The sequence below is a fragment of the Chelonoidis abingdonii genome, chromosome 20, assembly GCF_003597395.2.
Source record: "Chelonoidis abingdonii isolate Lonesome George chromosome 20, CheloAbing_2.0, whole genome shotgun sequence".
Classification (NCBI taxonomy): Eukaryota; Metazoa; Chordata; order Testudines; family Testudinidae; genus Chelonoidis; species Chelonoidis abingdonii.
The window spans coordinates 21,011,944-21,031,993 of record NC_133788.1 but is presented as its reverse complement, the minus strand read 5'-3'; the positions used below and the strand labels follow the sequence as shown (position 1 = coordinate 21,031,993).

The window sequence follows — 20,050 nt, the reverse complement described above, 5'->3', positions numbered from 1 at the left end:
TAAAATACAATATTTTTGCTTTTGGATAAATTATTCCAATCTCTTTGATGTCCAGTACGGTATTTTCTATACTGATCTCTCTAATCTAGGAGAAATCATTTTGTGTACTGAGAATAGTTAAGTTTTGAAAATATGAAAAAAGACATTTCAGCTTTGAAGTAGAACCACAATATGAAGTATGTAATTTTGAAAGTTCTGGATACAGTGGTGTTTTCATTTTGGCTACCAGTGTTATCATCATGGACCTCATTCTACAGTGTGATGAGCATTTTGTGAAAAGATGAACTCCTTCAACTTTCACTGACCTTGCAGGATCTGTTTTCTGGTCTATAATGCTTAGGGTAATTTTGTATCTCTAGTTCTTTCTCCTCATTTGTATGTATACATTCCCTTTCATAAGAGCAATAGGTCACTAAAATTAATTCATTTAAGAGGGATCATTGTTTGAGTTGATTTAAATCACTGGGTCTTTGGCCTTTTGTTATTACCACTTGAAAAACCACTTCTTGTCATGTTTTAGTGCTTAAACAGAATACTTTTTACCTCATGGGTGTTGTTCTTGGGTTTAAATTAATACCCAATCCCTGCTGCTTTGGGGAGATGAGCAGTAAATATTTATCTGTGAAGAAATTATTTAAAAAAAAATCAGTTTAAAGCACTGTAATTATGAACCATTAAGCTCTTCTGAATTCAAAGTACTGTATGTTGCACTTTCTGTAGCACTTTTTATTTGATCAGTCCTCAAGACATGTAACTTTGAATTATGTTTGTTTTTTTATTTTATGTATGTGTGTGTGTATATAAAAAGAAATATTTTTGCTCTATGTATGTTCAATATTAATGTATTCCTGTAGAATGTGCTTTAGTCTTCATGGATTCTGATCTAATATTTTCATTGTTAATTTCTATTTTGAGGAGACTATTCAGAAAAGATATAGCCAAATCTTGATCTGTGTTTGTGTGGCAGAAAGATATGCATTAGATCCTTACAATTGCTTCAGTTATCTCCACAGTGGGTCAGCTGATCCACAAGACTAATGTTTTAAGACAAAAGGACATAAACAAACTACACAGCAGGGACCAGCGTGCAGAGCTAGCGGAGATGGTAAATGTGGTTGTCACTAATTGGCTTTCTATAGATCCCTGTATCCTCTATCTCTTACTAAGCACAGCTCCTGTAGAGATGTCAAGCAGAACTGAAACAGAATCCACAAAGTTGAAATCTTAGAAAACAAAGCTGACTTCTATTGGAGAAGATTCATGGGTGGTGTCAATGTGATGGCTGAACCATGTTTGGCCTAGTAGCATATGTGAGTAAGAAATCAGAGTCTTATGGGAATATTTCTTCAGCGCCAATAGCTTTTTTGGAAATTGTCAGCCAAGAATATTGCAGTAGGGCCACATGTTTGCCTTTTGGTTAATTCGCCTATGCCTGTCAGTTACCTGGGAAAACATTCCTCTTCATATATATAACTGAGAAGACACAGCACATACACAGAACCTTACTCTGGTCATCTTGTGTGGTTGCTTCTAGTAGTTTTCCAATCAGGATACACTTATGCCGTTTATCCGAGGGATATCCGTGTTAGTCTGGATCTGTAAAAAGGAACAAAGAGTCCTGTGGCACCTTATAGAGTAATACGTCTGTTAGTCTATAAGATGCCACAGGATTCTTTGTTGCTTTTCACTTATGCCATTGTGGCCAAAGAGCGTAGCTAGACCACGCAGTACCAGGTGATTTCTGTGCAATACGATTGCAAGGACCTTGACCATAATGAATAATAGGTAGAGAAGGCCAAATTCTATGCTTTTGATATACAGTAATATTTATTTAAAATTAAAGAAATAAAGTAGATAATTTAATAAACATGTATTTTTCTCCTGTATTTATTATTGCCTTAACACTGCAATTGAAACACCAAGCAAGGATAAAGAATATTGGTTGGGAGTGAGGGAGAAGAAAGACATCACTTCTAAAAGGAAAAGGAAGGTGCAATAGTTTTCTGGCCCATTAAATAATTGTTTGTTGCTATCTTTCCTGTGCAATGACATGCGCATCTTATTGTTATCACTAATATTTTTCTGATACTGATTTTTGAGGATGGTTGCTAATATCAGAACCCTTGCTTTTTCATTTAATTAACACAACCTTCAACTTGTTACTGCAGTGTTTTTAAGAGATATAGTTAGTTGCTGCAACTATCAAAAATAATACACACGGTTTTTAATGCTTTATCAGCCCGACTGATGCCGATATGACAAAATAAATATTTAGCGAGTTAATTTATGCCCCCCATTCTTTCTGTCACTGTGATACTCGGGCTTGGTTCCTACAGATACAGAATCACTAAATTACAGTTTCAGCAGCTTGGTAAGCGCCACATGGAATCCTTTTAATGTTTTTTCATATATCAGAGAGAGAATTTACAACTTGGTCTTCAACAAAAAACTCATGTCAATGAGTTCACAACTTGGAAATGGTTTATGCAGTGAAATGAAAAACTCTCTCTATACATCATATTTGTCAATTGGCTCCAGTGGAAGTTAGTTGCTGATGCTTTCACTGATCTTATTAACAAATTATTTTACAACACGTTTCTAATACATTTGTGAGGTTAATTATGTGTCCAGGTTGGATGTAGCAATTCTGTAACATATGGGCCTGTTCTTGCATTCGTTTACATATATAAATAAATAACAGGAGTTCTGGGATGCAAGAATTGCGAAATCATACACTATGCAAACATTCTTTTTGAAATTGCTCCATATAATGACCGCCGTGCCACCTTTAAGCAGGTGTTTTTTTTGGCAGGTCTGGTGAGTGAAGGGAACAGTGCTTTATGGTTGGTTGGCTGGCTGGCGGAGGGCAGATGAAAACTTCTGCAAAAGGAGCACAGTGGTCGCTGACATCCCCTGGGAATGCAGGGTTTAAAAAGGAGCAGCATGGGACCGAGAGCCTTTCTTTTTACATAGACCAAGGCTGAGGCAGGAGGGCTCCAGTGTTCAGCTCTACTTGGCTCCACATGGAAGCGAAGCAGGGCGGTGAGCAAGCCAAGCCCTTCCCCCCACTTCGGTCCCAGGATAAAGGCAGGAACTAGCAGCAAGTCTCAGGGTATGTCTACACTATGGAATTATTCTGATTTTACATAAACTGGTTTTGTAAAACAGATTGTATAAAGTCGAGTGCAAGCGGCCACACTAAGCACATTAATTCGGTGGTGTGCATCCATGTACCAAGGCTAGCGTCGATTATACTGGAGGTTGCACTGTGAGTAGCTATCCCATAGCGATCCCATAGTTCCCGCAGTCTACCCCGCCTCATTGAATTCTGGGTGAGATCCCAATGCTGATGGTGCATACAAACCAGTGTCCGGGTATTCTGGGTAATGTCAGTCATCATTCCTTCCTCCGTGAAGCAACCGGCAGACAAATCATTTTGCGTCTTTTTTTCCTGGGATGCCCTGGACCAGACGCCATAGCATGGCAACCAAATGGAGCCCATTTTGCCTTTTGTCACTGTCACCGATGTCTGGATGCCGCCTGACAGAGGCCAGTACTGCCAGCGCTACACAGCAGCATTCATTTGCCTTTAGAAGATAGCAGAGACAGTTATCAGTTGTTCTGTACCGTCTGCCATGCCATTGTAAATTGGCAATGAGATGACGGTTATCAGTCGTTCTGTACCGTCTGCTGCTGTCATGGGTGCTCCTGGCTGACCTTCGCTGAGGTCAGCCAGGGGCATAAAGACAAAAATGGGAATGATTCCCCGGGGCCTTCCCTCCTTTATGTTGTATCTAAAAATAGAGTCAGTCCTGCCTAAAATATGGGGCAAGTGTATTAGAGAACCAGTTTCAGATCCCGCAGAAATGATGAGCTGCATGCCATTCTAGGGGGTGCCCCTGCAACAACCCCACCCATTGCTTCCCTCCTCCCCCAACCCTTCTGGGCTGCCATTGCAGTGTCTCCCACATTTGTGTGATGAAGTAATAAAGAATGCAGGAATAAGAAACACTGACTTTTTAGTGAGATAAAATGAGCAGGAGGCAGCCTCTAGCTGCTATAATAGCCCAGGCAGGACATTAAATGGTGGCGGGGAGAGGAGCCCAGCATCCCGCTGCTATGATAGTCCAGGCAGTACAGAATCTTTTCTTTAGACATCAAAGGAGAGGGGGCTGATGGAGCTCAGCCCCCAGTTGCTATGATGAAGAGGGTTACCAGCCGTTCTGTACCATCTGCCGGGAATGACGGGGAGTCATTCCTATTTTTACCCAAGCGCCCCCGGCCGACCTCACCTGAGGCCAGCCAGGAGCACTCACGGGATGATGATGAGGACGGCTACCAGTCCTTCTGCACTGTACCGTCTGCCACCAGGGAAGGGAGGGGAGAGGATCCTGCTGTTCAGTGCCGCAGCACTGCGTCTACCAGCAGCATGCAATAGACATATGGTGACACTGAAAAAAGTCAAGAAACGATTTTTTTCCCTTTTCTTTCACAGGGGGGAGTAAATTGATGAGATATACCCTGAACCACCCTGGACAATGTGTTTGACCCTACAGGCATTAGGAGCTCAGCCAAGAATGCAAATGCTTTTCAGAGACTGCGGGGGCTGTGGGATAGCTGGAGTCCTCAGTACCCCCTCCCTTCCTCCATGAGCATCCATTTGATGCTTTGGCTTTCCATTACACTTGTTACACAGCACTGTGATGTGAACTCTGTATCATAGCCTGGAGATTTTTTTCAAATGCTTTGGCATTTCGTCTTCTGTAACGGAGCTCTGATAGAACAGATTTGTCTCCCCATACAGCAATCAGATCCAGTATCTCCCGTACAGTCCATGCTGGAGCTCTTTTTGGATTTGGGACCGCATCGCCGCCCGTGCTGATCAGAGAGATGAAAACTTCTGCCAAAAGGAGCACAGTGGTCGCTACATCCCCTGGGAATGCAGGGTTTAAGGAGCAAGCATGGACCGAGAGCCTTTCTTTACATAGACCAGGCTGAGGCAGGAGGGCCTTCCAGTGTTCAGCTCTTACTTGGTCCACATGGAAGCGAAGCAGGGCGGTGAGGCAAGCCAAGCCCTTCCCCCCACTTCCGGTCCAGGATAAAGCAGGAACGTAAGCAGCAAGTCTCAGAGGTATGTCTACACTATGGAATTATTCTGATTTAACATAACTGCGTTTTTAAAACCAGATTGTGATAAGTACGGTGCAAGCGCCACACTAAAGACATTAAGTCGTGGGTGCATCCATCTCCAAGGCTAGCCCGTCGATTATACTGGAGGTTGCACTGTGAGTAGCTATCCCATAGCGATCCCATAGTTCCCGCAGTCTACCCCGCCTCATTGAATTCTGGGTGAGATCCCAATGCTGATGGTGCATACAAACCAGTGTCCGGGTATTCTGGGTAATGTCAGTCATCATTCCTTCCTCCGTGAAGCAACCGGCAGACAAATCATTTTGCGTCTTTTTTTCCTGGGATGCCCTGGACCAGACGCCATAGCATGGCAACCAAATGGAGCCCATTTTGCCTTTTGTCACTGTCACCGATGTCTGGATGCCGCCTGACAGAGGCCAGTACTGCCAGCGCTACACAGCAGCATTCATTTGCCTTTAGAAGATAGCAGAGGACAGTTATCAGTTGTTCTGTACCGTCTGCCATGCCATTGTAATTTGCAATAGATGCCGGTTATCAGTCGTTCTGTACCGTCTGCTGCTGCTCATGCGTGCCTCCTTGGCTGACCTTCGCCTGAGGTCAGGCCTAGGGGACATAAGGACAAAAATGGAATGATTCCCCGGGCTTCCCTCCTTTATGTGGTATCTAAAAATAACAGAGTCAGTTCTGCCTAAAATATGGGCAGTGTATTCAGAGACAGTTATTCAATCCCCGCAGAAATGATGAGCTGCCAATGCATTCAGGGGATGCCCCTGCCAAACAACCCCACCCATTGCTTCCCTCCTCCCCCAACCTCTGGGGTGCCATTGCAGTGTCTCGCACATTGTGTGATGAAGTAATAAAGAATTGCAGGCATAAGAAACACTAGATTTTTAGTGAGATAAAATAGCAGGAGGCAGCCTGCAGCTTGCTATAATAGCCAGCAGGACATTAATGGGGCGGGGGGAGCCCCAGCCATCCCGCTGCTATGATAGTCCAGGCCAGTACAGAATCTTTTCTTTAGACATCAAAGGATAGGGGCTGATGGAGCTCCAGCCCCCCAGTGCTATTGGATGAGAGGGGTTACCAGCCGTTCTGTTACCATTGCGGGGACCATGACGGGTCATTCCTATTTTTACCAAGCGCCCGGACGGCCGACCTACCTGAGCGCCAGGAGCACTCACGATGATGATGAGGACGGCTACCAGTCCTTCTGCACTGTCCGTCTGCCCACCAGGGAAGGGAGGGAGAGGATCCTGCTGTCAGTGCCGCAGCACTGCGCTACCAGCAGCATGCAATAGACATGGTGACACATGCAAAAAAGTCAGAACGATTTTTTTCGCCTTTTCTTTCACAGGGGGGCGTAATTAGATGAGATATACCTGAAAACCACCCTGACAATGTGTTTGACCCTACAGCATTTAGGAGCTCAGCAAGAATGCAAATGCTTTTCAGAGACTGCGGGGACTGTGGGTAGCTGGCAGCCTCAGTACCCCTTCCCTTTCCCTCCATGAGCATCATTGATGCTTTGGCTTTCCATTACAACTTGTTACACAGCACTGTGATGTGAACTCTGTATCATAGACCTGGAGATTTTTTTCAAATGCTTTTGGCATTTCGTCTTCTGTAACGAGCTCTGATAGAACAGATTTTGTCTCCCCATACAGCCAATCAGCATCCAGTTTCCCGTACAGTCCATGCTGGAGCTCTTTTTGGATTTGGGACCGCATCGCCACCCGTGCTGATCAGAGCTCCATGCTGGCCAAACAGGAAATGAAATTCAAAAGTTTGCGGGGCTTTTCCTGTCTACCTGGCCAGTGCATCCGAGTTCAGATTGCTTTCCAGAGCAATCACAGTGGTGCACTGTGGGATACCATCCGGGAGGCCAATACCGTCGATTTGTGGCCACACTAACCCTAATCCGACAGGGCAATATCGATTTCAGCGCTACTCCTCTCATCGGGGACGAGTACAGAAACTGGTTTAAAGAGTCCTTTATATCGATATAAAGGGCCTCGTTGTGTGGACGGGTGCAGGGTTAAATCGGTTTAATGCTGCTAAATTCTGTTTAAATGCGTAGTGTAGACCAGGCCTTAGTAGTTCTCCGGATTACAGTTTAACTCGGCTGCACCCACGTGGAAGGAGAGCAGGGAGGAGGGAGAAAGCCCTCCTCCCACTTCAGTCTCAGAATAGAGAACCAGGCCTTTGTCGGCACGACTCCTGGCAGACATAGAACAATGAGAGCGGGGAGGAACAAGGGGAAGATTAATTCTCTATTTCCCCTGGTTCAGGCGGGGCAAAGCAGGCATAGCAGAGTGAATTCACAAAGGGAGGTGCCGTTGAGTAGCAAAGCAGCTCGTAGCCAGATTCTGTCCCTTTAGTAGAGGGAGGAGTGCGGCCCCCTCTCATAGCAGCTGTGCAGTGCACAGAGGTTTAGGGAACAGGGTTTCTGTTTTACCTGCTGTGGGCAGGAAACAGCAAGGGAATGGAATTTTGCTTCACCCTCTCAGTTAGTGTCATGGGACAGGGGACGAATTAAACCCTGCACAGGGTGGACGGAGTGCAGTTATTTGGGATGGGTGAGCCACGGGCAGGATCCTTGCAACAAGAGCGAGGAGCTGGGGGAGACTGGGATAGTGCCTGATAGTGCCAAGGGCAGCCTATCAGGCTTGGGCAAGGGTCTCAAGGTGAGGCACTCACCCAGGCAAGTGAGCTGGCTGCGTTTGATGGTGGGACAGTCAGCTGGGATTTGATACAAGTAATCAGGGTTATTGCATCTGAGGCTGTTTCCACAGCTTTGCAAGGCCGAACAAGGCGTAATGGTTCGCCCAGTTCTAGGACATTCCACTCAAGTGATTGCAGGAGATGAGGCAGACACTGAGGACAGGATCAGTTAAATGAGGATCCTGATACCAAAATGACATGGCAAAGGTGGGGACTGCAGGCACAAGTGATTCCTCTGAGGTTTTACCCCACAAAAAAAACAAAAAAACCCATGATGGGGTATCACATGGGCCAGCCAGAAACTGTCTCAGTTGCCCCTCTCCGCCCCCATAAGCAGATGCAGGGTACTGCACGGCTGATACAGGCTACCTGTAAGTTCCTCAAACATGGGGACAGCCATGGGAGCCGTGTCTTGCTAAGGCTGCATTCCTTAGCTATGCTTGTGTTACATTTGAAGCTTACCCAGAGAGAAGCCCGGCTTTGTTAGATACATAAATATAATCGGATGGACATGCAGTACATTCAGTGGCATACATCTAATCACAGCAGTTGCTGTTACCAACTGGGCAGGCATGCAATACATTCACAGGCATACATTTCTTTATAGCAGTGGCTTTTGCAAGATCTATACATTCAGGCATGCATGCAAAACATGTTTTGGGTCTCATACAGCACATTCCTGCCACAATGGTGAGGGGAGGTATAGGACACAGGGTAGAACAAATGCCACCTGCAAGTAGGCCCTGTTTGAACAGGATGTGGGTGACAGAAGGCAGGCCGGTACAAGGGGCCAGCTTCAAGCATTGGAATGGGCTAAGGCTTCCTGTGGGACTACTCCAGCAAAGCCAATGGGTCAAATTTATGTGCTGGATTTTTTAATGGGTGTTCTTATCCCCTTTATATAAAATAATAATGATTAAAGTCAAGAGTAGGGTTTGGCTATGTTAAGGCAATAATTAAAGAAGAATGAATTCGGGGTACAGGGCAGGGCCATCCAGCCAATTGCCTGTGGACAACTTGTGGGTTTCCCCCAAGGCTAGTTTCAAGCAGCAATGGAATGGGCTGTGGCCTCCGGTGGGACTACCCCAGCAAGGGTGTTGGGTCAAATTGGTGGGCTGGGTTTAATGGAGATTCTTATCCCTTTTATGTGTTTTGCCCCAAATCTTGGCCCCCGGAAAGGCTTCAGGGAATTACATTGCTTCATAACCTCCTTGGCATTGACAATGGCATAGCACAGGCCTTGTCTCATTTTCAGGTCCACAGAGTTCTGGAGTTGGCACCAGGAGCCATCCAGGAACCCAGGGAGATGCCACTAGTACTATGGAACCTTGGCGTAGAATGGTTTTCAGTGTGGTGCGGAGATCAGTTGCTCCATGCACGTGGCAGGGTTGTGAGAGAAGTTTTAATGATTTCATGCAATTTCAGGATTAGGAAGACCAGTCAGCAATATGGTCCATTACAAAGGAACAGATGCGGTGGCACGTGCTGTGATTGGCAAACCGTCAACTGGTGTCCTCCACAATCTTGAATTGCCTTTCTGCCATTACATTCATCAGTAGACTAAATGGTATCCTGATCTTTGCAGTGGTTTTTTAGTTGGAAGGTTTTTGGCTGGGTGGTCGCGTACTGGTGGACCTAGGTTGGATTCCCATCATTCCATCACGGCTTACATACTTAGGGAACTTGTTCAGATCCTTGGCGATGTATTTCATAATGAACAGGAGGCGGCCTTGTTCAGGGCTGCATTCTTGACAGCAGTTTTTGGTGCTTTCAGGATCAGTGAGCTAGTATCTGGGTCTGGTAGGGACTCAACAGGAAGGGCTTTGCAACTGCGGGATATGCAATGGCAGGAGCATTCAATAATATTACACTTCCGACGGTCAAAGCCAGATCAAGTCAGCTGGGGTGAATCTGTGATCCTCTGGCAGGGTGGTGAGCCTGGGGTCTGCCCAGTTCGGGCTTTGAAGGCCTACAGGGTTATACGGCAAAAGGGGAAAGGCCCCCTTTTAATGTATGGTGATGGGAGTCCCCTCATAGCATATTGATTTGTTATTGGGTTGAGACGGGGGCTGATGAGGTTGGGGCTGTCAGCCCTTTCATTTGGTTCCACTCATTCAGAATCAGGGCGGCAACGGCAGCAGCACAGGTATGGGAGCAGAGGCAATCTAGGCAATTGGGTGTTTGCATTCAGATGCATACTGAATGTATGTAAGACCTCAGGCGGTAAGTCAGCATTAATTTATCGTAATCTCATTACAGATATTGAACGACCAGCCATGCAGACAATGGTGTGGATCTGCAGGCATAGTATTGTATTTTGTGCCTATAGCCACATGTCCAGGGTTGCCCAAAGGTTCATAGCTAGGCTTTGGTGATGAGGTGATACTCAGTCAGCATGCAAGGAGGGTCAAGTTATGGGATCAACTAATACTGATGCTATATGCTGTGCAGGCCTGTCAGCAGCCCCCAGATATAATGTGGTGCATTTTTGGGAAGACAATTTGGGAAAGCTTAAAGGGGTGGAACTAATGCTCAGAGCAAGGAGGGACTTGGGGGCTGATCCTTGAACTTTTTTCAGGACTTAATATGATTTGGTCAGACATGCTTCATGCTTCAGGATCTGTCGGGGAGCCGTGAGTTGCCCCAGGATGGACAAGACAAGGAGGTATGTGAACAGGAAGGTGGCCAAATTGCTTGGGACCATAGGAAAGATAGTAATTTCACATCCTGGCATAGTATATGGGGCAGCAGAGTTGTTTTGGGAGCATGGGGTTCACCTGTCCGACTTAGGTGGTGTCATGTTTTAACTGGTATAAAACATGGCATTAGAAGATGTCTGGGAACCCAAGTACGTGTGGGGAGGAGGCAGCCAAGCTAATTGCTGGTGGCTCCTTGTGGCAGATGTCCAGTGCAGGTACTCCATAGGAAAGGTATACAGTGACCAGATAAATGGCTTGGAAAAAGACTTAAAAAGAGGTGTTAATTATAAGGTTGGGAACTCCTATGATTGGTATGTCAGGGGGCCAACCCCCCATTATTATAGGCAACCTTAGCGCTCCTGGAAGGTGGGGGGTGGATGGTAAGGTCCCAGCAATGGATTTGCTGGATGGACATGGATGGAAAAAGAGGGGGAGTTGGTAAAAGTCCCCTAGGTAATTATGGAATAAACATGGGGTTATCTGCACTGTACATTGTTATCTGCCAGGTTGTCCCAGACATCTAGTAATAAAGTTGCAGCCTGATTAAACCAATGTCAAATTTCTCCTGTCCTTCTTTTGGCATAGCTAGACAACGTGTAGATGTAATTGAAAAACTTTGCAATTACAGAATGCGTTGTATTTTCATTGCTGCAGAAATTTTATCATATTTTCATCAAAATTCTTACACTTTCCACAAATATTGACCATGAAGTATAATATTGTACCAGTACATTCCTGGGCACATAATATTTGATTTAAACATATGCCACTAACTCAACAAAATCAATTTTTGATTTATTTGTCTTTAACATTAACTAGATAATATTTGAAGTATACCTGGTGTGATAAACTCAGGACAGACAGCTGCAAGGGAGGGGTAGGAATCAGTACCAGAGGGTTAAAAGGCCCTCCTCCTTATCAACTGAGAGACAACCACAGGTCAATCAGGTTCAGCTGTGAAAGGGTTACCAAGGTAGCAAATTAGAAATCAGCTGGGGGGGAGCTACCTGAGGTTAATTAGGATCAGCTGATTCCAACTTGGGGCTGCCTGAGACATTTTTAAACCCTTCCCTGTGGAAGGAAGAGGAGGAGAGCAGAGAGAGAAGGAGTCTTACTGCCAGGAGTAGTGAAACAGTGAGACCCACCAGGAGGAGAGGCAGTACTTTCTCCCACAAGGGAGTAAGAATTTGCTAAACAGGACTGGTGGAGATATGGGGAGCAGACTTCCCCCATGTCCTAAGGGGGACTGCGTTACCTGAGCCTGTCTTGCCAGGGCTAAAAGCAGCAGAGAGTGGGGAGACTGAGAAGGTGCCTTGCCACACTGGTTTCCATTTTATTTTATTCAGAGTAACTTTCTTACTCAAATTGAAAACATTTCCTAATGCAATGTGTATTTTTTCAGTAATGGAGACTTCAGGTTGCACAACTCTGAATAACATTTGGGAAAGATTTAAAATTTAAATGTAGGAAAATCTTTATATAAAAGTTAACACTGATCAATAATTTGGTATATTATATAGACACAGTTTTTCAGAATGCATTAAATAATCAGCTATATAAACTAGTAATATTTATTTCTAGTATCTGCAATAAACTATTGAACATGGCTAAAAATAATACTTTTGCATTTCAAAAGTGCTTCTCATCTTCAAAGTGCTTAGTAAAATTTAATTAATACACAATTTTAAATTAAGGGTTAACTTCTCCATTGACTTATGGTCCATAAATCCCCACTGACTTCACCTGGATTACATGGAGTAGAAATCAGCTATGAATTTTGCCATATGTCTAAAAAAGTTTCATAATCTTTTACAAATGTCCTAGCTCTAAGACAAAGAGGATCTGATACCTTTTGCAGTAAGTTTTACTTTGACTGTTTTTACAAAAGCTTGTTTCTTTTCATAATATGCAGCCTCATTCACAAATGTTGGGTATACTGTACAATCCCCTTCATAATTAATGGTCTCTCCATCAATAGTTAAAAATATAGGCTCCCCATTGTTCAGTGGCTGCCAGTCTTGATCCTTACAGGAAATTAGATTATAGATTATGTTAGAAAATAGATTATATTTTCACTTTCATATTTTTTATAACTTTCATATAAGATTCTTAAGTTTATTATGCATAGTTAGACTACTCTGTGCAGTTTATGGCCAAAACTTTCAAAGCTCCACTGATTTGGGATGCCTGACCTCAGGCATGCATCTTGGGCCTGATTTTTAAAAGTGCTGAGCACTCACTATTCCAGGTGAAATAAATGGGAACTGTTAATGCTCAGCAACTCTGAAAATCAGGCCCAAGGTTTCTCAAACGTTTGGCTCCCATAATTGGAAGTACCTGTTGAGAATGAAAGTATACCATACTTGCTTTTCCTTGACTTTTCCTTGACTTTTTGTTCAAAACTGAGTTTAGAACTTCCCAATTCAATTACCGAAATACTGTAAACCATTAGTTATAAAACTTATATGAATGGTTCTAAAACTTCAATCTCTCCATTGGTGGGTCTGACATAATTGTAAATATCTTATTTGATGATATACCATAAACCAAACATCAAATGGAATTCCTATAAAAATGTTGTAAATGAAGAATGATAGATTTTACCTGCAGGCTAGGGTGAATAACAGCAGTAATTTCACCATTTTTATTCCTGGGATAATCTACTTTTTCCATTATTTTGTAAATTTCAATTGTACATGGTGGAAATTCCTTTCCTAGAAAGGATAAATATATTTTTAAATGTCATGTCAGCAAATTACCAGTTAAATAGTACATCTCATTTATTTAAAGTGGCTGAAGTCATTCATTTGTATCTGTTCATAGTTTATCAGTTAGTAATTAACTCAAGAAACATGAATATGTCTAGCTCCAGATTTCCTATCCCATGAAGGTCAGGTTGCTGATTGATGACCCAGTTGCTTAGCATTGCATAAAAATCTGGATCTAAATTTGAACAGTATTGTTAAAATCACGGATCTCAATCACTGCATACACAGTAATAAATTTATTTTGTAGATGAGGAATTCATAAAATCTGACACTATTATTTAATAGTTAGGGAATGATATTGATGGGATTGCATGCAGTTCTTGTTTTCTGACACAATAATGTGGAATTCTTAGATGGCACTGATGCATGCCTATGTCACTGCTTCAAGAATAAACTGACAATCAGCAGTCAAGCAAAAACTTTCCCAATACAAAGATATTTTAATTTATAACAACTATGTATTGACTTCATGTAGGTGCATAAAATGATTTGAGGTAAAGGTATACGTTTACCTCATAAAATGATTTGAGGTAAAGGTATACGTAAGAAATGGAAATGAATAAGCTGCTCATTATAAATGTTTCTTGTTTATATAGCACTCTCAGCATACAGTTACTATAAAATAAGTTTTGAACACAGTTTTGAACTACCACCTTATATCTATGACATATCTTGTAGGATCCTGCTGGAAAGGTATAACAAGTGGGGTTCCGCAGGGGTCTGTTTTGGGACCGGCTCTGTTCAATATCTTCATCAACAACTTAGATATTGGCATAGAAAGTATGCCTATTAAGTTTGCAGATGATACCAAACTGGGAAGATGCAACTTGCTCTTGGAGGACAGGGGCATAATTCAAAATGATCTGGGACAAATGGACGAAATGCTCTGAGTAAACGGGATGAACAGTTTAACAAGACAATTGCAAGTGCCTTGACTTAGGAAGGACAATCCAGTTTCACACATACAAAATGGGAAGAGACTGTCCAGGAAGGAGTACGGCAGAAAGGGATTAGGTTATAGTAGGACCACACACAACATATGATCAACAGTGTAAGGCTTTGCAAAAAAGCAATGTGAGTTTTGGGATGCATTAAAGAGGTTGTTGATGAGCAAGACACAGAAGTTCATTCTTCAGCTTACTCTGCGCTGGTTAGGCCTCAGTGGGTAGCTGTGTCAGTTCGGGCACCGATATTTCAAGAAAGATGTGGAAAACTGGAGGAGGTCCAGAGAACGAGCAACAAGATATGAATTAAAGTCCCTGAGACATGGCCTGTGAAGAAGGCGAAAGAATTGGGGTTTGTTTAGTTTGGAAAAGAGAAGACTGGAGGGCATATGATAGCAGTTTTTAGGGATGCTAAAAGGGTGTGCATACAGGAGGAGGGAGAAAACTTGTTCACCTTAGCTCTAGGAATGACAAGAAGAGTGCGACTAAACTGCAGCAGCAAGGCGACGGGTTAGGTGAATTAGGGAAAAAGTTGGTCTGTCGGTGGTTAAACACTGATAAATTGCCTAGGGAGTTGTGGAATCTTCATCTCTGGAGATACTTAAGAGTAGGTTAGATAAATGTCTATCAGGGATGGTCTAGACAGTATTTGGTCCTGCCATGAGGGCAGGGGACTGGACTCGATGACCTCTCAAGGTCCCTTCCAGACCTAGAAGCTATGAATCAAGTTTCACCATAGTTCTAGATTCTCAAGATTCAATGAAAAGGGCAAAAATCATTAACAGAAATTCTTAAGGCTTAAGTGCAATTTTCAGTTCCAAGATTCTTATATAATTATTCATCATGCTGTAATTCAGTCTGAGTAAAATAAATTGTAAATAATTTATTAAAGACTGTATGAATGAACTTATTATTAATACTACAATAATAATACAAAATATGAGTTGCATTTGTTTCACTGCAAAATGCTGTAGCTTCATTTATTTAAAAAAAATCTACTCTTTTTGCAATGAGATACTAGCAGAAAATAGGAGTGTTCATGCTTGCATGATTTACTGTACCTTTATTAAAAATGTGCACAAAATCAAGGCCATGTTTGATAATCTTTCTCATTTTGTCCAAAATATCAGCTCTAAGAACTCCTTGGGGCTGAGGCCCAACTTCCACACCTGTGTACAAATGAGGGAGATATTGATAGACATTGTATGTCACATGTTTAAAATGCACACTAAAAACATACATGCCTGTGTGTGTCTGTGCTTACTGTTTTAGAATTACCAGTTTAATTAACATTGGAGGCAAAATAATGCAATATCTCTCTAATGTTATCCTGTCTATTGTAGTATAAAGGAACAGGTTAGCCACTTCAGTTCAGACACAATTTCTCTTTCCTGTATCCCACCATCCCTCTTCTGGTTAACAACCAACATTGCATCCTAGTTTTATTTATGAGAAATAAATACCTCTTCTGAGTTAAACATCAGTACTGCCGTTAATCAAACAACACAATTTACTTTCTATCCTAAAATATTATAAATATCTCCAATAAAATATTGTTCTTACAAAAAGCATCTTGATTGAGTATAAAAAAAAAAGGGGGGCACTTTTTGCAGAATGGATAATTTATTTACCAAATCAAGTCCATACGATTACAAAGCAGGTGGATGAAGCTCATCATAGAAATTTGTTTAACTTAAAGAAACAACTTAAAAAGAAAAATATTTGGAGATAGGCATCTATTTTCATAATTTCTGGGGATTGGAAAGTGGTCTCAACATTCATATTTACCAACAGGGTGTTTTGCTATAGATCGAGTTGTTGCATATTTCAAGTTAGGATGTTCAATTAGGAAAACAGGACAGCATTCTGGAGCCAAAGCATTCTGTGAAGATTTGTCAAAAAAAAGTCTTTGTTATGCAAATATTAAAAATGTTGCGCTACAAAAGACTACTGATGCTGAAGTGATTTACACAATGTCTTCAATATGTTGCTCTTATTTCAAGGCCCTAAAATAAGTAGGACATCTTTAGAAAACATACAAAGCTATATTTGTTGGTCTGCTTTCCCTTAGTTCATGACAGGCATGCTCCACTGAACTTTGCTGCAGACTAATATAAATGAACACAGTCCCAGTCTTAATTTACCCAGAATCAAATTGCTTTAGGACAGATTTCAAATATTTTTCTTCTAGGTAGGGTTAGATTCTCTTATGAGACACACACAGTGAGTTAGCCCAGTTCTTTTATATATCTTGGCAGAAAGCCTTCCTGTCCATTCCTTTCTAGATTACTGCCTATCATTTCTACATTTTGATTAGCTGTATGCCAATCTTCATATACTCTTACACATAAACTGACCACATCTTTGAACAATATATAAACAGAGGGATGGGACACGATGAAAGTTAAATATCATATGTCAAAGTATATGAAATATCTTCTCTTGAAGTATATGAATTAAGGGGAGGGGATCTTCAGAATATACCATATTGACCTAATTTTGCTCCCATTAAAGACAATAGGAGGCTTATCATTAACTTCAGTAAGATAACAGGCCAACATGATGCACTTTTGAAAGTTTCACCCTAAATTTGTGTCACTTGCAATATCAATAAGATTAAACATTTTCAACACTTATTAGTACTGCAGCCAATGTATATCAGGATTTCTTTTGTCATAGCCTTATTCCATACATTTTTCAAGTCTGCATTTTAAATACCTGATGTCTTACAAAATTTTGCATTCAGCCTACAATTTTTTCCAGCTTTATGACAGACTAGTTTAAAAACAGACCCAATGATCTGTAAGTTTTTATTAATTTGGTGTGTGTTATTTTTTGCTGCTGGCCCCACATTTGTCTTACTGGTAATTTATTTACTAGTGCTGTATCTATCAATTGTTATCATGAAAGGTTGGAATCAGTACTAACCAGATCCAATTTAATAATTCTTTGTGATAGTAAATATCCCATTCTATAGTTAGTTTTATATTCTTTACCAAACATTTTAGCAAAATAAAACAACATAAATGTATTTAAATAAAGGCACAAAGTTGATATACAGTAATATGTTTCAAATACAAATCTAAATTTATTCTCAAAGTTTATTAAAAATTAGTTTTACCTTAATGTAATGAAACATCTGGATTGTAAAGTTATTCCTGGAGTTTTCAAGAATAAGAGTGCCACCCATGTTAGAAGTTGTGTTGTGAAGGTCAAAAATAATGTCATAGGCATCATTACTATTTTTTGGACCAAATACATGATTGATTTCCTGAGCCCTTCTCACTTCATATGGAATATCTTCTGTGATTTGCCTGCTGTTAATATTAGTACAAATAAATTAATTAAATTCTATAGCTTTGCTGTCAACAAAAAATAGAGTATCCTTTTCATTTGATTTTTCCATAATTGATTAGAATCGATATATCATATGCAATTACCCTGTCAAACTGTTTGACCTGTAACAGGTTGTGCTTGAATTCAACAAGTATAAATGCTAGTAGGCAATGTGTCTTGCTGTTGTCTCTATCAGTATTTTGCAAGATTTCTCACCTAATCTAAAATGGTATTTTACATTACTTCTGCTTTACTACTTTGCATGGGCTCCCAGTTCACAATGGTTGAAATTCTCCCTCTGCATAGAAAGGCAGCACAAGATTTATGCACCATGTAAAGTCATTTCTAGGGCCTAATCCAGCATCTGTTGAACATAGAAGTCTTTTAAGAGCTAGTTCATGCCCTTAGACCTTGGTCCTGATCTATGTTTTTCATGGCTTGTTTCCTTTTTGATCATCTTCTTACTTTTCATATTCTGACCAGATTCTTACGATCCCTTGGTTTGGGTCCTCTCGCTCCATAAAGCAGATGATACTTATGGATTCCATCTGGAATTCTTTCCCTCAAGATTTTAGTAAGTTCCATCTCAATGTCTTCAAAACTAAATCAAATTGTTATTTTTAATAGACCGGTAGTTTATGGTTGTGAAATTTTATAGTTGAATGTACTGTACTTTATTAATTTCATTGTAAAATGGCATCTGATATGTCATATACCTATAGATTATCTTTGTGCTTTAATTTAATTGAAACAGAACTTCTTGGGATAGGGGAAAGATGTAAGTACTCTGGGTAAAATCCTGCTGTTTTGAAGTCAATGAGAGCTATGCCATTACCTCCAGTGGGGTGGGATATCACACTCTATTTTTGTAAAGCTATTGGTAACTATGTCTTCACATCAGAAAAAAAAAAGTATAATAGTCTTCTAAATATACTTACTAATGCTCTAGTCTTGAGTAATCTGTTGGGATTTACTGAGAAATATTAGTAAAAGTTATACAAAAAGCATTTAAGAAGAAATACTGTACTTTAAATTAGATAAGCTGACAGTACATTTGTTAAACCATTCCAATTTCAAAGCAGGTGAAATAATAAAGAGGAAGACAAATTATTCTAAATGCATAAGTATATGTATGCTTAAATAGTTTAAAAGTTGGTGCAGACCTTTGTCTCTTGCCAAGTATTTACCTTCTAAGGGAAACTACCAATAAAACAATTCTCCCTTAGATAAAATGGTCTTTGCTGTTATCCACCTTTCCCATCAGGACCTTTGTGTTGCATAATTAGCTGTTGAGCATGCAGATATATCATACTTAAAAATGCTTGATTCACCTACCAAAGTCCATTTCGACAGTTAACATCTCAAACACAGAGCTAACACAAATGTCATTTATCATTGTAAAATAAGCCTCTTAAATTGGAATAGTTACACTTTGTTTTAGATTATGTAAATAAAGAAATACAGTGGGATCACTTAATTTACTGACAATTTTGTCTGTATAATTTTGCCATACTATGCATATTTCAAACTTGACTGTTTTCACATTTCATTCTACACTATATGTGACTGAAATTTAAAATACTCTCAATATTTATAAAACATTTGTTTTTTCTCAGAGATACATGATATCATATTTATCTATATTTAAATATCTTTGAGTTTTAACAACTGGGTATGTGGCTACCAGTACAGTGACATTAACAACAGTCCAAAAGTTAAATTGCCCAAGGGGTTTCAAGACGTGAGAAATGACATTGTCACTCAGAGTCATAGCAATACTTTAACTTTACATGAATAAGCAAATTTTATATTGATTTTAAATATAGTCTAACTTTCTGTGATAATTTGTCTCGTGTTGCAATAGCACTATTTAAACAATGAAGCAACTAAGTACATTCTATTTGGTCTTTCTGGGTTAAAGGTCAGGGAACAATATCATGTGATTGCACTGTCAAGAAAATATTGGTGTTCATGTAAAAATTTTACCAATAAAATAATAAAAGAAGCTCCTGATAACATTTAAGATAGAAAACTAAAAATATACAAGCACTCAGTTATTCTTACCCAAGATTATCAGGATCAAAAACTCGGTTCAGGTCACAGTCAATGTATCTAGTACATTTCTTCACAGCTCTTGGGTTGGTAATAAACGGTCTCACTTCCAGCCCTGTTCTTTGAATCTCATCTCCATTCTCTTGCCAATGCTTGACCAAAAATACCCCTGATAACTCATTGCCATGAGTCCCTCCAAAGATAGCAACTCTTCGTACAGGAGCCTCATGAACGACATAACAGGAAGTCATTCTATTAAGCTGGTTTAATGATTGCTGTAATCAAAACAGAAAATAATAGTAAAGTAAAACATTTGTTCCTAAGAAAGGACAGAAAATGTTTGACTTTTTTATCTGTCTAGACCAGATATTAACTGAAG

The 20,050-nt window shown here is 40.7% G+C and overlaps 1 protein-coding gene across 1 annotated transcript; it reads right to left on the bottom strand.

Annotated features, from left to right (window-relative positions):
• Positions 1 to 12,139: 12,139 nt before the first annotated feature.
• ASPA (aspartoacylase) lies at positions 12,140 to 20,050 on the bottom strand. The gene is made up of 6 exons (XM_032785807.2): positions 19,684 to 20,050; positions 17,405 to 17,600; positions 16,072 to 16,165; positions 15,345 to 15,452; positions 13,176 to 13,285; positions 12,140 to 12,595 (listed from the first exon to the last, which is right to left on the bottom strand). The coding sequence occupies exons 1-6, from the start codon at positions 19,920 to 19,922 to the stop codon at positions 12,398 to 12,400; spliced, it is 945 nt and encodes a 314-aa protein (XP_032641698.2). The 5' UTR covers positions 19,923 to 20,050; the 3' UTR covers positions 12,140 to 12,397.